General features: G+C 41.6%; 1 protein-coding gene across 1 annotated transcript; it reads left to right on the top strand.

Annotated features, from left to right (window-relative positions):
• Positions 1-15,937: 15,937 nt before the first annotated feature.
• On the top strand, positions 15,938-18,963 carry LOC144717014 (protein PIN-LIKES 7-like). Its single transcript, XM_078592323.1, has 10 exons — positions 15,938-16,247; positions 16,395-16,474; positions 16,541-16,665; positions 16,759-16,880; positions 16,968-17,138; positions 17,223-17,330; positions 17,408-17,508; positions 17,575-17,627; positions 17,704-17,889; positions 18,725-18,963. Exons 1-10 carry the CDS (start codon positions 16,005-16,007, stop codon positions 18,847-18,849), a joined length of 1,314 nt encoding a protein of 437 aa, XP_078448449.1. The 5' UTR covers positions 15,938-16,004; the 3' UTR covers positions 18,850-18,963.
• Positions 18,964-19,366: the final 403 nt, after the last annotated feature.

Genomic DNA, 19,366 nt, shown 5'->3' with positions numbered 1-19,366 from the left:
TCGATATCTAAAAAAGGTAAATTAGAACACAATGTAAATCCTTTAAAAGAAAAATGTAATGAAAATGTGATGTGTTCTATGCATCAAGTCTTTGATAATGTTGACATAGTCATAATGTACATTTGAGTGTTCATGGAGCCAGGCCCATTTGGGGATGGGCCTGGCTAATTGTTAACTCCAAATTCAGCCAATATCTGATACTGGTTGAATTTAATTCAAGGTTGAATGTTGATAAAAGTTATCAAAATAGTTTAATTCTACTCACATAGAGAATAAATATAAATCCTATGGTTTAGTTATGCACATCTGTTTCTGAGTAAACAAATATATATATTTGATTATGTTTCATATGTGGGATAAAAAAAACTGATACCTGATATCATCATCTAACCCTTGAGACAAAGATCTATGCCGTTATTAAGACAGAGCACGTTGTCAAATATTGGCATTATATCAACCAATTTCTGATATCCTCATTCGATATCTAGACATTGGTAAAGACAAAATTAAGATATTCTATATCTGATTCCCGGTTTAGCATGTGTCTCAACATTGTCATCCGATACTGATCTCCGAATAAGAAAACACTAAGCAAGAGTGATTGAGATAGAGAAACAAAGGGAGAGCAAGAGATACAAAGGGAAAGACTAAAAGAGAGACATCAATAGAGGCAAATAGAGACGTCAATTGGGGGTACCGTACAGACCAGCACAGGCTCCATAGGCGAACCCGGCACAGTACGGACCAGCACCATTGTACGGCGTATTGAGGTCTCTATTTGTCTCTATTGATGTCTCGTCGGCTCCTTAAGCGAACACAGCACCGTACGGACCAGCACCGACCCTTGCACCACCATACGGCGCTCAACAATACTACGGGGTGCCTCGTGCACACGACATTGATACAGCCGACTTAAGCGCCGGCGCCGATCTACACACCGCATGATCCCTATGCCACTCTAGCACCACCCACTGCACCCCGCGCCTGCAGCCTACGTGCAATACGCAGCTTCCGCCCAATACAACCATTAGACCCAGCCAACGCCTCCTACACCGAGGACCATAGACGTGCCACATGGACCACGTACACCGCATGACTATCATCCGGTCTTCTGCCCGACATTAGATCCCCCAGATCCATCTAGACCACAAGATACCTGTTGACACCAGCCATCTCGTCAACATTATGGCGACGATGGTAGAGACCATAGACAAGAAGCTCATCGAGCCATGATTCAGAAGAATGTTCGAATCGAGGTTCCCGTCTACAAGGGCACGCAGAATCCAAAAGACAATATGGAATGGGAGTCTGATCTAGAGAGTTACTTCCAGTGGTATGATATGGACGACAACTTATGCGTTGCATAGGCCAAAGCCAAGCTTGGAGGCCAGGCCAAGATATTCTGGAAGAACGAGAAGGATGCCATGAGATGAAAAGAAGATCCACTGATCACTTGGGAAATCAGGTCGAGAAGGCTTAAGGACAAGTATAACCCTAAGCTCTATTTGATACGACTCCTCTTGAAGTGGATGGATCTCAAGTAGGGAAGACGCAAAGTAGGTGAATACATCAAGGATTTCGAGGAATATCATATGCGTTGCTGCTTTGTCAACAACTCATAGGTTTAGATCGCACTCTTCGTGCACGGCCTCCGTTCTGAGCTAGGAGCCAAGGTGTTGGAGCAGAATCCAACATCAGTGGACCAGGCATATAGTATAGTGGAGAGCAATGAGTTCTCCATCGAGGATACACCTTCAACGGTCCCCGACTACCTGTACTTCATTCGGTGCCACAACCCAGACTACTAGATCACCCTCCACTACTAGATCGATGAGAGGAGTTCCCACCACCACTAGGAGCACCGCTCCTCCATCGATGACGGCCACTACGGCTCTTGCTGCCTTTTTCGTCGTCTTGATGGCTCGCGCTCTGACCATGACCCACGAGGAACTAAAATGTTTTAAATGCAAGGGATTTGGACACCAAAGATCAGACTGTCCATTCCCACTTTTTATGGATGTTAGCGGGAACCCAATTGATCCACCTCCTAAGGATGATATCGAAGTCAATGTATATCCAAGCGAGTGTCACGAGGACAAATACTGTGAGGAACCATTAAGGCACATCCAGATTACCCCACGGTCCCGGCACCTATTTCACCAATAGTAAACTTTGGAATTCAGCAGGGTGCTACGCACCGTGACGTCCATAGAGCATTGTGACCTACTTCAGTTGCGCCACCAGTGCCACCAGCTAGGACTCTATCGATTCCAGTACCGACGCCACAGGTGTCCCAGGCTCGTCTACCTTCATTGACACCTCCAAGGAGACAGTAAGCGCCTAACTTAGACGAGATTGTGCAGCGCACTTCGATCTTCTATGTTTAAGTGAATATCGGTGGACACACATGCAAGTTGATTATAGACAGTGGGAGCTACATCAATGCAGTCTCCAGAGATACCAGTACCAAGGTCGGCTTGACTTTAACGCCGCACTGTGTGCCCTATAACGTATCATAGATTGATGCTTCGACTCTTCTTGTACGATCAAGTGCCACATGCCTTTGAAGATGAGCACTTATGACGAGCTTACCTATGAAGATCTGTAATAGTATACTACGATGTCCCTGGCTGTACGACAATGACGTTCAACTATTGGGCCGAGTGAACACATGCTTGTTCATGTATGGTGGACGACGATTGATATGGCACCCTTGCTACGGCCATCCATTCAGGTACCGCCGACTGTCTCAACGCAAGCTCCATATCCGAAGGCACTATTGATTACCAACAAATGCATATTTTGACGAGAGCTTGACCAGGAGTGGGAAGGCCTACTTGTTTGCTTCGCTCTCACCCGAGATGTTTCATCATAGGATCTACCACGAGTGTGTGATGCTCCTGGGCTGACTGAGTTTATGGCCAATTTCAGGGATGTCTTTTCCGAAGAGCTCCCCGATTAGCTCACGCCCATGATATAGCATTCAACACACCATTGATTTCGTTCTGGGTGCCGCACTCCTGAACTTAGCACATTACCGGATGGATCTGGTAAAGTACGAAAAGTTATATCTCGAGGTAAAGGATTTTCTGACCAAAGGCCTCATACAGGAGAGCCTCAGTCCATGCCCCATTCCCGCACTACTCGCGCTGAAAGAAAGATGGGATATGGCGCACGTGTTGTGACTCTCGCGCCATCAATAAGATGGCGGTAAAGTATTATTTTCCCATCCCTAGAGTGTAGGATTTGTTCGATCAGATGACCAGAGTGACCATCTTCTCGAAGATCGACTTACGTAGCAGATACTACAAGGTCCGCATCCAACAAGGGGACGAGTGGAAGACGACCTTCAAGATCAAGGATGACCTTTTCGAGTAGAACGCCATCCCATTTGGGCTTTTCAATGCCTCGAGCACATTTCAACATTTAATGACCGAGTTCTTATGTCCGTTCATTGGTATATTTGTCATTGTTTACAATGATCTTTAGTGGGTCCCACGTAGACCATCTACAACACCTTCGAGAGATGTGTGCTGCACTATAACGGGAGAAGCTCTACGCTCATCTGAGTTTCTTCATGACCGAGGTCTCCTTCCTCGGCTTCATCATATCAGCTCATGGAGTTTCCGCCAACCCAGCCAAGATCGAGGCCATCACGTTGTTGCCCAAGCCAAAAGATGTCCATGATATATGTAGCTTCATAGGATTGGTGATTTTTTGCCGGAGGTTTGTTCTTGGATTTAGCGATGTTACTGCTCCTATTATAAATTTTATTGGACTCAACAAGTTTGAGTGAACGAAGGCATCTGATAAGGCCTTCGAGGAAATCAAGCACTTCATGACCAAAGCCCTTGTTCTACGATTGCCCGACTTCAACAAGGTGTTTGAAGTCGCTTGTGACGCTTCAGGCATAGGTGTTCGTGGTGTCCTTAGCCATGAAGAACACTGATATCAGACGTCATTGAGGACGTCATCCGGTCGGCACCAAGTATGATGGCTTGGTACCGATAATAGATGGAGGTATTGAACGTCGACGTTTTCGTCGTCCGACGGATGAAACCCTAACGGGTCAATGTGACTACAATGCAGTGAATGAGTGCCCTACGTGTCTTACGTGAAGGCTCTGACTCGAGGGAGGCGCCGAGCTCCAAGCTAGACGGGGTCACCGAGTGACGACGACGGTGGCTTCTCGAACCTCATCGGAGTGATGAAGGCATCTTCGGCCGAACATAATCAATCCGTCGGGCTCTCACGTAACTGTCGAACTCATCCATACCAGTAAGACACTCAAATATATCATAGTTTCTCTCAATTATTCCTCTCTCACCTACCTAGGTCGAGCACGATGGAGTCAAATTGAAGTTATACTACAAGAGGTAAGTAAACAAGCGACGGGAGAGGACGGGATACCTCGTCGACGTGGCTTGTGGTGTAGAATTTGTCGACAGCCGGCGACGGTCGAAGCGGGTGTGGCAGAGAGGCACCAGAGAGTGAACGATGGCTCGATGGGCGATGATGATGCCAAAGCTCTGGGTAAAGGTCAGAGGAGGCGAGGAGAAGAGAGATGCAGCGGTCATGGCTCAAGCCAACCACCAGTCTTGGTCGACGAACCCAAGGGGATCGCACTGTCGATGAAGATGGGCGGCTGTGGATAGCGGGCCAATGGATAATCCACCTTTTGAGGCAGGAATTTCCGATCGCTGGTGTGACGGCTATCGAGGTGTGCACGTTCGGTCGCGCTCACACTGCTCTGGGGAACAACGTTCACATAGCTAGTGATTCCCCAGCGCAATTGTGAGTCAGCTGGTGGTGTATCAGCTCCGGTGGATTAATGTCAAACACTTGGCGGGAAGAGAATCTCACGAGAGATCCTCATCACCTAGGCTGCCGATCCAAGAAGGGGCAGCCAGCCACACCCACCGTGTTACGGACACCGGCACGACCAAGAGGGTAACCGCGGGGGTGTTGCAAATCAATGCTCCACGGATCGGATCCCCATCCAAGAGTCAGAAGTCTCCCCAATCAACCAGTAACGCAGGCAGTCAAGGTCAAATGTCTGCTCCTCTCAAGCAGCATTGGTCCCAACTCTAGCGCGAGCCATTGACTAATGGCGGGCGCTCGATAGGAGCGAGAATACGGTAGATTATTCAGGCGAGAATACGCAGGAACTCCGATCAATCACTGGGGATGTCATAATCTCAGGAGAGGAACCAGCAAAACTGATCATCCTTTTGTAAATGACCGACGGAATTCTTTTCGTGGGACAGAATTTGGATCGTCGGTGACCGAAACTGCCGTGACTTGCTCAAGAAATGATGCTGTCCCAACAGGACCGACTTGGCAGCACGCTCAACGAACTTGAGAGGCTGAGTCGACCTTCCAAGTCGGGAATTCGCCCCAATCTGGCGGTTCGATTCATCAACGTCGAGTACGACCATTGCTTGTTCAGGAACGGAAATTCCAGCGATTTCGATAGGGATTGCACGCTCCCTAATTAGTAATCAGGGACAACCTGCGGGCATGAAAATCCCCATCTCCTATCCTCTTCAATATCCTTAAGTTCCTCTCACCTTTGTCTTCTTCTCTATGCTATGGAGGGAGACCAGAAAAAAAAAACATGATTTTTCTTTCTTTGTTCTTCTTAGTCTACCTCTTAGGGCGCCCCCCTCTTCCCTTATAAAGGGGGAGGAAATGGGCCCTTAAGTGGGTCAACAAAAGGGGCTTGGGTCCATTAGGGGGCCCTTATATATTGGGCCCCTCATTACACAATAGAAGGGGAAATTGAAAATATAAAAATAAAATGGAAAGGGGAAAGGACTAGGGGCCCCTTCCCATGACGACAAAGACAGACATACGTGACACATTGCGAATGCGACGAAAAAAAAATGACGAATACAAAAAAAACTAAATTCGACAAAGAAACAACGAAAATCAAAAGGCAATAACAGCATCTTCACCCCGGCTTCGATGACAATGGCGGGTGGTGCGGATGATGTCGTCGATGATCCTTGATGGCGTGCACCATCAGAAACCCGGTTGAATATTTCATCGAGAATCTGAACGACACGAGGCAACGATGTGATAATAATTCTACGCCCTCGTTCAGTCTCTTCGCCATTGGTGCCACTACCTAAGGAGTTCGTACTTTTCTCAGATCATGGTGCCTTATGGCACCTACACGATCAGAAGAAAGTCAGTGACCGACACGCCCACTGGATCTCCTATCTATAGGATTACACATTCGTCATATGGCACAAGAAAGGGAAGGATAATGGCGTCAGTGCCACTCTTAGCTGGAGGCCAGTCCTCCTCAATCTGATGAGGACCTGAGTTTTCAGTTTCGATCAAATCCCACATGATTACATCGACTGTCCAGACTTTGGAAAGATTATTTGTGCCATTCGCGACAGTCCGAAGTCCGTGTATCGAGATTATTATATCTCTGACAGCTACCTCTTCCATGGAAAGAGGTTATTGACGAAGCAAAAATGGGGTGTTAATTTGTGTCATTGTTTTTATTTTAGCTTCAATCAAATAAAAATTTTTATGTGTAATCTTACTTAGATGTGTATAGTGTTGAGTAAGGTTGTCTCCACAGGGATTGGCTATTAGAGTCAAATTTAATGAATGAGATAGAGGATATATAGAGAAGGGATTTTACAAAGGAAGTTCCATCAAATAATTTATTTCGACCTCAAATTTTATATGTATGCAATATAGCTGGATTGGTGATTTTAGGATATTTTTTTTGAATTTTAAAGGTCGATATATAGGAGAAAATGCAGGGTCAAATATTGAAAACAAAGTGTTTGATAAAATGAGAAGAAATGGGATTTATATGGATATTTAGAAGGAACAAGAGTGATTTTTTTAATGTATTTTATCTTAACATGTATATAAAATAGGAAGTATATCTTCCTAAATTTTATTGTTTTTTTGTAGTTTTTAATTGGTTTAAAAATATTGAATGGGGTTGTTTAAAGATCCTTTAGAAAACAAGCACACCAAGTATTTGAAGAAATGCCTAAACAAGAATTTTTTTATAGTTTGGCTTTTGCTCTAAATCGATTTCATTCGATTTTGAGGGAATAGATTGAGGATATGATTCTTCAATCATTGAGTATACTTGATGCAGGACGGATCGCAGACGTCGCTCGGAGAGAGAGAGAGGGGTTTAAAAAAAGGAGAGGAAGAGAGGGAGAGTCAAAGGAAGAGTAGTGGGATGTGATTATAACGAGCGGGATGTGGGAGATAACAGGAGAAATAGAGAAGATAGAATGAGGGAAAATAGATAAGATATAAGGAGAGAAAAGAAAAGAAAAGAGGAGAGTGTGGATGATAGGCGCGTGGTCGAGGGAAGAATTAGGCAACAGAAGGAGAGGGAGCAGGCGGGGAGATAGAGAAAACGGGGTGAGTGATAGAGAGATAGCGTTAGAGGGAAGCTCACCGACAGATAGAGAGAGAGAGCTACAGAGAACTGGGAAGAGAGTTGACTGAGAGAAATAACGGGGGAGAGAGATACGATTAAGAGAGGGTCCGATAGAGAGAAAGACCGATAGAGAGAGTGAACGAGATAGTCGATAGAGAAAGAATAGAGAATTAGCATGGGCGAGAGGAGGAAGCGCGTTACTGAGAAAGAAATAGAAAGAAACAGAGATAGGGCAAGGGGGAACACAGCAGGAATAGAGAGATACACGGAGAGTGAGCGCGCAGAGAGAGAGAGATAGACGAGTTACTAAGAGAGAGAAAGCACGAGTAAATGCAATAGAAAAGAGGGAGAACGCCAAATAGAGTGTGATAAGAGGGGGAGAGACTAGTTAACGAGAGGGAGAACGCACGAGAGAAATAACGATAGAAAAGAGGGGATTTAGAACGGGACGCGATTGAGAGAGAGAAGGGGAAGAGAGAGAGAGCGATGGGAGAGTGAACAGGAAAAGAGAGAGAGCGATGAGAGGGTGAACGGGAAAAGAGAGAGCGATGAGAGAGACAACGGGAAAAGAGAGGGCGAAGGAGAAATAACTAGGAAGAGAGACGATTTTGAGAGACGAGAAATAAGAGCGTGAATGAGAGGGGGACCTAGAAAGAGGGAGGATTGAGAGAGTTAATGGGGAAAGAGAGAGCGATTGAGAGGGAGAAACAGTCCGTCGGAGGAGAAAGAACGCCCCGATGGAGATAACAAACAATGGAGATGGCAGCAGAAGGGCCTCCCCTCAGCGACGGCGGCGGCGGCACTTTCGGCGGCTACAGCGGCTCCTGAGGAGAAACCGATGGGCGAGATTTCCTGAAGTAATCTTTTCTTCAAATTAAAATCGCCATTGAAAACAATGAAGTTTTGGGATCTTATAGATCCATGGAGTGGAATAAGAAGGTGGGAAACGTGGGGAAAGAAGGTAGCGGCAGTTCCTACTCCAACGGCCACAAACGTGGGTAAGTCTCTTAAAGATAGAACAATGACGGATAAAGTCCCATATGATTTAAGAATCGGATCTATCATCTACGCTATGCTATGTACTAGACTTAATGTATATTTGCTCGGAGAAGACTATTCAGCAGTGAAATACATCCTTAAGTATTGAGGACTAAGGATCTATTTCATTTTATCTTGGAGAGAAGGTCAAGCTTTAGGCTTACACCAACTCAAGTCTATAGTCAAATTTTATATAGAATAAATCCACATCTGGATTCTGATTCAATTTGAAAAAATGTGTAGTCTCATTTAAGAGTTTAAGAAAAACACTATTATAGACTCAATCACAAAAGCTGAATAAATTGTAGCAGTCAATGCTGCAAGGAAGCTCTATAGTTGAAGAATTTCATCATTGAATTTGGTGTTGTTTTTTATCCCAGAACATGTGTTTGTTGTTTGACAATAATTATGCAATATCACAATCAATACATAGTGTCTAATTAAAAGTCTAAAAACATTCTGAGCTAATTTCACTTCATTAGGGAGATCATTTCTTAAGGATATATTCAAACATTAGAGATCCACTCATGAAGCACCTAGCTCAGGATTTTTTTTATAGCATCAAAAGGATTTCTGAATAAGGGTGATTGTCTTTAGTCCAAGTTGGAGTTTTAAGCGTATTATGTGGTTGGTAAGCCTATCAAAATTCTATGTCATGTCTATGTTCATTGGAATAAATATTTGTCTATTATTGTTCTCACGTGAGTTTTATATTAAGTCCCCAAACTCATGCAATGATGTAGTGAATTACGTTGAGATCATAATATAATGATTATTGGTCTTCAAATAAGTATTTTATATACATATTCATTGGTCTTTAAATACAAACTTACTAAATTTATATTCAAATGATACTCAAACAGTAATCAAACTATCAGAAAAGAAAATCACTTTCTGATCCTACTTGAATGATAATTATGGTTTCCCTCTTGGAAATTAATGTGGAGATATTAATATCAGATGGTACATGCACGTTAGAGGAAGAATTCATTGAATTAGTTTGTATGAATTCCCAAATGGTTTTCTAACTAAACATGAGTTTGGTTGATTCATGTCACAATCGCTTAATGGTTTTTTAATCTGAGACATCAAGAAACATTATAGATGGGAAGCTATGTTTTGATATAACTTACGAGCCCCTACTCAAATATTCAAAAACTTATTTGCACATACATAGAAAGATGTACAAAAAGGTGATTGACTGGTCAATATGAGATTCTATGCATCACTATGAGAGGATAGTCAATCGAGTAAGAATATGCATTAAATACATGACCAACATAGTGCAAAGTCTCCAATGATGCATGTTATGAATCAATACACATTGGATTAACACATTTGGGTGCGATACTTAACTATTCCCTATGTTTATTACGAGTCTCACATGGATAAAAGTCAAAATATATCCAGTAATCGACAACAGTAAAGGTTCCACGAGATAGTTAATTTACCAATATACATGTTTTGAAAACACACAATGCATCTTACCATTCCATGGGCTGAAACCTTTTCTTATCGATTGGGTAAAACTGAGCCTTGATTAATTAATCTCTATGTTAATAAATTCAATCTATAATGTTGGAGAATAAGTTGTATTGAACCATTGAAGTTATTGAATAGAGTTATACATAGGCCTAAAGTGTTATAAACAAAATATCTATGGATGTTGGTGGATAAACTTAAATAATGGCTTTTATGAAGAGTTGCATAATAACTAGAGGTGCCCATTTTTGGTGTACATGTTAGACAGATATGAGTGCCCATTTTAGTATTCTTCTGTTCTCAAACCACTCCCTCCACTGGTGTGACTTGATGTTAAGAAGAACTCCAAGATCATGAAGGAGAGTTTAATTACTTCAAGATCAGATCCATCGTCATATTGATTGTGTGGATATGTCTAAACTTACAAAAGTGAATGTCTTTTACAAACACTTGGGAAGAAAATTTAGAGTGGAATCAGTAACAGATAAGATGATAAGAATCATCTACGGTTTGTTTGATCAATTATGAAGTGATTTTATCATTCTGTTGCATAAAATTTGATTTCAAGTAGTCAATCAAAGCCCTAAGAACCCAAGAGCAACAAGTCTAGAAGGGTCATACATGGGATCATTTACCTTTTGTGTAAGAGAGGACAGACTCAAGGAAGATAAGATACTTGAGTTTTTTGGGTATTAAAATTATGAGATGACTTTTCTAAGTATTTTAACATATACTAGTCCTATTTAGGATGACTGATTAGGGCTTGAAAGTTCGCTATTACCTAAGTCATTCTAAAAGTGTTGAATAACTGATGAATTATAAATTCACAACAAATTGAGGGATCATGTTTCTTGAAAGGGTTACTAAACCCCTTGGCTTTTTCTGGAACACTAATGTACCTTAGCACATCAATTGTTGAAGACATGATATTTGATTGAATGAAAGAAATCCATGATGAATCAATCAATACGTTAGATACAGTAGAATAATTTTGTTAGTTAATAAAGAATTAGTGAGTCTTTTGTTTTACAAGCAATAATGTTTCATGATCCTAGAGGGTCACACACGTAACCTTTGTTGGATATCATAAGATAAACATTAAGTCTAGGAGATTTTTTATAAATTTACCATTTGTGTATTAAAGGGAAAGTATCTCTTTTAAGAAACCTACTGACGCGAGTTTAAAAGGAGCCATAGTGATGATATCCTCATAGACGCCTTCTTGTTGAGCACCTAACCTCTAACTTAGAGAGTGGAATAGTGATGAGATCCTCTCAGTTTTTTGTTGATGATATTAGACAAAACTGTGATCATATTCTATTTATTAAGGACTGTGGTATGTTTGAAGGCTAGACAACTATTCGGTTCCAAAAAAATCCTGCAATAAATAATTTAATCATGGATTTGACTCCATGAAATGTAGTATGAGCTCTAACAAATTTTTTTTATTTATTTTAAAGTTAAATTCTCTATGTAATTATTATTGTTACTCTACGCAGACTATGAATGCCATTTACTACACAGAATCCAACATGAAGAATAATATACCCCATGTCATGTATTACAAATTATAGTGTTAAATTGATATTTTGATTAACCCTACATCACTTGACAGAAGTCATGACATCTTAAACCAATTTACATGATTTACATATGAGAAAAATAATCACGCGGGAATAAATTCAGAATTATTTTATACTGTGAAGGAATGTTGTGCTTGGAGATAGAGTCTAACATAGGATCATGAGCCAAGAAGGAGAAATCACACAAGTGAGCTTCAAGGATGTCATTATAGATATGTGTCACTCTCTCCAGTAGCATATAAACTTCCATCCTAAAGGAGGATCACAAAATTTAAATTCCAGGGTCCCAATGTCATAATCATAAATAATACAATAAATTTAGTAGTAATTTCTTTGATACTATGTACTTATTTATTTAACTTAAAAAATACTTTTTATTGAAGATTATATTTTTTAAATGAATTTATGAAATTTGTGGATTTTATGGTATTTTAGAAGATTTTAAGATATTACTTTCACCAAGAAAATAAATTTACATGTCAAAAAAAATTATAGTACAAAATTTTTCAAATATTATTACGGGTTGATTTTTTTGGAATGATATCCTGCTTTATGGATTTCTAGCATTTTAATGGAGTTTTATGATATTAAAATCATAAAGAAAAAAATGTGAATTTAATGTGCCAAAATCAGTTTCTTGTTTTCACTTTTTTTTATTTATGCACCGAGGCATGATTGGACACATGGATAATTGGGATTTTTGTTGAACTTCATGATATATGTGTGTCTGTTTGATTCAACGTATGTATTTTTACACTAATTATTGGTGGGATTTTGACAAAAAAGAGTGTATGTTAATTCATACTGTAATCCAGATTGTAATTCAAATCTTTAGGGAATCTGATGATTTTGTGCCACAAGGTTGGTCCATGATGAGGAGAGAGAAAAATGAAGGGCCTAGATTGTGTCAGCTTCAAATGGTAATATTTAATGATATTAAAAGAGTTTCGAGCTGAAATTTTGAGAGATGCGTTGTCTTTCTTCCCTGATCATCTACCATCTCAAATCTACAAATAGGTCCCTTCATCCTTTTGGAAAATGCCCTCTTGGATTGGTTATTATTACGATAAGCAGAATGATATGCTCATTCAAAATAGCATTTACATCTGTTCTTACATTCCAAGAGTGAAGGATTGAAGGAGTGACTTCCATATCAAGACTCTGAAGAGAAAGCACCGATGTGCCTGTTGGGCGTGTGATGACGAGATTAGTATGATGTTTGTCTTTTTAGGACGTGTCTTTGTCCTTTTCCCTAGGTTATCGCTGTTGATAGGCTCACTTTTTACCATCACTCATGCCATCTTGAACTCTGTTGCTAGTCGAAAAATATCTGCTTCCATCCATTTCTACCAGCGATGGTTAAAAAACCTCATCATTCACCCAGTCCCAAAGCTTAATCTTGTGTATTTGTTTCCAACTTCACCACATCATTTGGCTAATATTCTCAGCCCATTCACACTACCACAATCAATTATCACCAAGCATTGTCAAAGCACTGACTAAGGCACCTAATGAGTTGAAATTCATTAAACTATGTTTAATTACTAAAATTAATATAAAAATACAAAAAAATGTAAATGAAACTTAGTATTCACTAGTCACAAAGCTCCTTTTTGGAGACCTAGTCCAGGTACTTTTTTAGTCAATTTGGCTAGAGAAACTATTGACTTTGTCGCCTTATCATAAAGGGGAAGCTTGCTTTACCACCCTTCCTCCAAGAGTTTGACTGATCTTTGTAGGAAAAGTTTCTAAACAATGTATTTATCATGTGATCCAATAGCCTTCTTCAAGGTAGGTAATTAGTATATGACTATCCGATAAAGAATTAGAACAGAAATATGTATTAGATGTTTCCATCACTAGCTCCTATGGAGTAGACTCTTACTCATTCTGTGCTGGTAAATGAAACTAGAAATATTTATGTTTAAATCAGATGCCTTGAATGGCATGAATTAACCCAAGTTTGTGGGTCATCACAATAAAGCAAAATATGAAATAAAAAACAGAGAAGGGACTTCTATGAAGATGGCCACGTCTACACATACTATTTCCCATATTCTCTATCCGCATTATGGAATTATACTTAGTAGTTTCTGGTCATATCAACCAAGGATTTTTCTAAAATCCAGTTGTTTTGCCAGGTTGAAGAAAAAAAATTTTGGTTCCTTGATCTTGAAGTTTTCTCAAATGTCTGATTTGGGTGAACTAAACATATTTTTATAAATTTTATAAACTCATCCAAGAGATGCATTTTCTGCCAACAATGCATTTTCCCTTTTTGTTGGATGGTTCCATTTTTTGTGCGCATCGAGCACCACACACCAGGTGGATTGTCTGCTTCCTCATTTGGTCCCATATTACAAACCTTTTTTTTTACTTTTCATCATCTAGTTTTAAGTATGTGAAGAGACCATTATCCTTATACCATGTGGTTTAACCTCCTCACCCTTTGTTAATTGTGAAGTGTAAACGTAAAATCATGTAATTATATTTATTAAGTCTAAATAAATAATGACTAAAATTCTCCAGAATTTTGACTTAGCACCCCAGATGTGATTTTGATACGTGAGAATGTGAATAATTGATAAAAAATTCAAATGCTTCCTGTGTTGTACCTCAATGTGTAAAAATATGCCTAGGATACAGTTCAAGTAAAAACGTTCATTATCAGCACATATTAGTGGTATAAAACAATGATATTAATATATTGTATTGTCTTGTTTTATTATTTTGACTATGTATAAATTTCGACAACAATCAATTTCTACCAAAGTTTTTATCTATAGCTTTGTGTGTTATTGTGGTCTAATATCATCCACTTAAAGTTACATTTGCTTCCTAAAATCTAAAGAGTGATATTAAATAAATAGAAATTTTCCAACTAGCTCTGAGTATGATTGAATCTATATATTGTAGTTTAAAGTATGTATATGTAGAAAATCCCGCTTGTACATCTCTATATTTAAGAATTGTCCAATGTCATTAAGTTTTACCATCAACGATTACTTTTTTTCAGCTCAGTGGGGTCACAACTTTAAAATTTGTTGTCTTTCAGCCAATTAGGTTGCGTGGAATTATCTTGATCATTATGTAACTTTTTACCATTCTATTCCTGAGCAAATTGGTTCACTGGATATTTTCCCGACATCATTAGTATCTTTAAGCAACCAAGAGTCAGCATTGTGATTTGATTTATTACTATGTCAATAACACTGATTCGATGTGACTTGTTTGGTTCAGCCTTCTCCAACGTCTTTCAAGCGATCGTCAGGTGACGTGGACAAAATATCTGTGTTCAGTGGATCTGTTTTATTACATTCGCATCATACAAAATATCTGCTTACCCATTTTTAACCATATCATAACATGGGTTATGCTTTTGGATATCGTACTACATCCCTTTTTTAACACTGGAAAGTTCTTGTGCTGGTCGTTTTTCTATAAGGTATTGCTGTCCCTATCGTTTTTAGGTTTATTTCATTGATAGGACAAGAACCATTTCGGCTCTGTAATAGCGTCCGCTTTGTAATCAATCCTTGTTATATAATACGAAGAGACTAGAAATGACGTGACTTTTCTAGTTGGCACTTTCCATATCTATCTAGCATCTCTTAATTAATCAGCTTTTATTTAATGTTAATGTAAACTCCCATCTTCAGTTTGATGGGCATCTTCTGACTACGGAGGAAGTAACTAATTCTTACGCTGCAGCGCACTCAGCACATTCTTGCTCGCTTTCGGGATTGCAAAATGTTCCACGTTAAGGTTTGTTTTTTCTCACTCTTGCTCCTGTCCTATCTCCGTATATTTTTTCTGGATTTTGTACCAACCAGTAGTGTAGCATGGGCCCGGGGAACTTTGTGTTAATTTGACTGGTCGTATATATGGATAGACTTCTCGAGGAGACGACGTGTCTCGATTAATTTATAAGCAGAGTAGGACCCGTCATTGGACCAACTTTGAGAAACGAAATCTTAACGAAAGCCGCACATCGCGTAAGCAGACATCGTCTACTTCATGAGTTTCAGTTTGATTTCGCCTCTCTCTCTCTCGCGCTCTCTCTCTCTCTCTTTCTGTCTCTCCCTCTCTCTCTGTCTCTCTTTCTATTTCTCTCTCTCTCTCTCATGGAGACCCTATGGCTTTCACGGGCCATGACAGCGTCCGGTGGTGAGAAAAGCTGGTTTGAGTGGGACACCTTAAACGTCGGTGAATAAATGCAAAAAGATATTTGTTTTCCTCTTTAAGCGAGAAAAAACAAAGGTTTCGACCTCTCTCTCTGGATCGATGTGCATGGAAGTAGAGAATGCGTCTCTCTCTCTCTCTCTCTCTCGATCGATCGATATATATATCTATATATCTATCTATCTATCTATCTATCTATCTCTTTAACTCCAACATAATATCTGTCGCATTTTCGAGACCTTTTTCTCGAAGATCTGAAATAAGAACTCGGTCGCCACACGAAGCGCCGGATGCGAAGGATAAGATTGAGTAGCATCGTTATAAGGGGGTGCCGTATTTCTGTCCAATTCAGTCGTGTCATCGCCCAGAGCTTCCTGTCAAGCAGCAAGGAAGGTATTATGGGGTTCTGGGATTTGTTGGTGGTGGCCAGCGAGCCAGTTGTGCAGGTCATGCTCATCGGCCTCGTCGGCGCCTTCCTCGCCGTCGGCTCGCACGCCATCCTCTCCGCCGACGCCCTCAAGCACATGAACAAGGTTCCCTCCCATATCTCTTGTTCTCTACCCATGAAACAAATAAAGAAGAAAACAACAGACAAGAATGGAGAAGAAGAAGAGGATAATTCGATTATTCGGAAGAAAAGATAATATTGACTAGCCTGTGTCTGGTTCGATTCGTTGCAGGTAGTGTACGTGGTGTTCACACCGTCTCTCATATTCGCTAGCTTGGCCAAGACCATCACGCTTGGCGATATCATATCCTGGTAAGGTCGTTATTTTGTGAATCGAGAGCGAAGAGACAAACCGAAAAACCTTCCTTTCTGAGGCAGGTGGTTCATGCCGGTGAATATTGGGCTGACCTTCGTCATCGGCGGTGCACTTGGCTGGCTCGTGGTGAAGCTCGTGAAACCCGAGCCACACCTCCGTGGCCTCATCATAGCTGTCTGCTCCGCCGGTATCTCCATAGCCTCTCCGTCTTATTCCTCCTTATTTGGAGTTTCTCGGAGAAACTCACACTTGCCCTTTCCTTTTCGATTTGCTGGAACAGCAAATCTGGGAAACCTGATGGTGATCGTCGCCCCCGCGATCTGTAGTGACAACAGCGGCTCTTTCGGGGAGACGACTCGCTGCCACTCCCGAGCCCTGTCCTATTCTTCTTTCTCCATGGCGGTAAAAATCTTAGAACAGACGTAGAATCTCTTGACAACCACGCGGTTTGAACAAATCTTGTGAGATGACCTTCATCTACATCTGCAGCTTGGGGGCATCTACATCTGGACTCATACATATAGCCTCATGAAGAACTCGGGGAAGATTCGCATCAAGATGTTGGAATACGGCGATCTCAAGGATGACGCCCAGGAAAAACAGAATGACATGGAGGCGCCGCTTTTGCTTCCATCGACGAGCTCCGCCGCCATTGACGGCGTATGATCCTAATCGTTGTCCTGGAGAAGTAGAATCTTACTCAAGAAAATGGCCGTCCATATTTATTAAGCTGTTTCGCCGCAGTCACAGAAACTCCCTGAAGACGACGCGCCTCAGAATTTCTTCGAGAGAGCGAAAGAATCGACATTGCAGATCGCAGAAGAGCTCATGTCGCCGCCTACCGCCGGAGTCGTATGGTCCTCCCAATCTTTCTCTCCATTCACCCTTTTCCATCTCTCATCCAAAAACTGATTCCGGAAATGGCGCAGATCATGGGTTTCGTCTTCGGCGCCACACCATGGCTTAAAACTCTGATTATCGGCCCCTCTGCTCCCCTCCGGTCCGTCTTCGATGCCATCAGCCTAATGGGGTCTCTCTCTCATACACTCTCTCTTTCTCTCCTCCTCTCTCTTTCTCACTGTGGAAGATGATGCAGGAACGCGACCATACCGTCCATCACGATTATCTTAGGCGGGAACTTGGCCAAGGGTAAGAAAAACCTTTTTGAGACAAGTTTCCTCAATGAAAAAACTTTAATCGGAGAAGATCCTCTATTTCCCTACAGGTCTCCGCAAGTCGAGGCTAAACCTGTCGACGATCATCGCCGTGATGATCGTCAAGCTAATTCTCCTTCCGGCGATGGGGCTCGTCGTCACAGAAGTAGCAGTGAGGCTTGGCTTGCTACCCAAAGATCCTCTATTTCGCTACATACTGCTCCTTCAGTACACGAACCCCGCCGCCATGGCCATCGGTACCTTCTCTCTCTCTCTCTCTCTCTCTCTCTCTCTCTCTCTCTCTCTCTCTCTCTCTCTCTCTCTCTCTCTCTCTCTCTCTCTCTCTCTCTCTCTCTCTCTCTCTCTCTCTCTCTCTCTCTCTCTCTCTCTCTCTCTCTCTCTCTCTCTCTCTCTCTCTCTCTCGCTCTCTCGTTCTCTCTCTCTCTCTCTCACGCTCTCTCGTTCTCTCTCTCTCTCTCTCTCTCTCACGCTCTCTCTCTCTCTCTCTCTCTCTCTCTCTCTCTCTCTCTCTCTCTCTCTCTCTCTCTCTCTCTCTCTCTCTCTCTCTCTCACGCTCTCTCGTTCTCTCTCTCTTTCTCTCTCACGCTATCTCATTTTCTCTCTCTCTCTCACGCTCTCTCGTTCTCTCTCTCTCTCTCACGCTCTCTCGTTCTCTCTCTCTCTCACGCTCCCTCGTTCTCTCTCTCTCTCTCACGCTATCTCGTTCTCCCTCTCTCTCTCGCTCTCTCTTTCTCTCTATTTCTCTCTCTCTCACGCTATCTCGTTCTCCCTCTCTCTCTCTCGCTCTCTCTTTCTCTCTATTTCTCTCTCTCTCACGCTATCTCGTTCTCCCTCTCTCTCTCTCGCTCTCTCTTTCTCTCTATTTCTCTCTCTCTCACGCTATCTCGTTCTCCTCTCTCTCTCTCGCTCTCTCGTTCTCTCTCTCTCACGCTCTCTCGTTCTCTCTCTCTCTCTCTCTCACGCTCCCTCGTTCTCTTTCTCTTTCTCTCTCACGCTCTCGCGTTCTCCCTCTATCTCTCTCTCTCTACATCATCACCTAGCTGTTATCATGACTGGACACGCTTCGCGCAGGAACAATGGCGGAGCTCTTCGACGTGGCGAGAGAGGAATGTTCCGTTCTCTTACTATGGAACTACTTGCTCTCCGCGCTCGCCCTCACCCTCTGGACCTCCTTCTACATCTGGTTTCTTTCCTGAGCGCTCGCGTGGAGATCTCGATTTTGTTTGGGTGGTACTCACCTTCCAATTTTTTCGTCTTATCTTCCAAAGAAATTAAAGATTCAGAAATTATATCTACAGTGAGATTTAAAATCCTTCTTCCCGATTACTAATCCGTCAAAAGGTCGCTGCTCCTGAAAGAAAGAGTGCCAAGTGGTCGTCGCACAGAAAGCATGAGCGCAGAAACCAGTGGAAATTGATGAAATGGAGAAGAAAACGACAACGATACGCAATTAATATATAACTGGTATTCGAGGAATTGAGACGAACAGATGGCAACCAGAGAAGATGAAAGAAGATTTTGATTTTGTTAAGAGAACGATGAAGATACGCAATAGCTTACAGAAAGGAAACGTAACTCTAAAGTCAAAAACAACGTCATTGAAACAAACCTGCCTTACGTGACAAGCCCTTCCGAGTTTTTAATGACCATCAAGGAAGAAGGCGGAATGATGGGGCGAGATTAACAATGTTTCATGGCAAAGCGTCCAAATTA

The sequence above is a fragment of the Wolffia australiana genome, chromosome 2 (genome assembly GCF_029677425.1).
Source record: "Wolffia australiana isolate 7733 chromosome 2, ASM2967742v1".
Taxonomy (NCBI): Eukaryota; Viridiplantae; Streptophyta; class Magnoliopsida; order Alismatales; family Araceae; genus Wolffia; species Wolffia australiana.
This window is presented reverse-complemented; position numbering and strand designations above follow the sequence as displayed.

What these genes read in the sequence shown, in the direction of transcription:
- LOC144717014 (XM_078592323.1), top strand. Translation starts at nt 16,005, where the DNA reads ATGCGAAGGATAAGATTGAGTAGCATCGTTATAAGGGGGTGCCGTATT. An exon ending in CCCTCAAGCACATGAACAAG is followed by an intron (nt 16,248 to 16,394) that starts GTTCCCTCCCAT and finishes GATTCGTTGCAG; the next exon opens with GTAGTGTACGTGGTGTTCAC. An exon ending in CCCCGCCGCCATGGCCATCG is followed by an intron (nt 17,890 to 18,724) that starts GTACCTTCTCTC and finishes CGCTTCGCGCAG; the next exon opens with GAACAATGGCGGAGCTCTTC.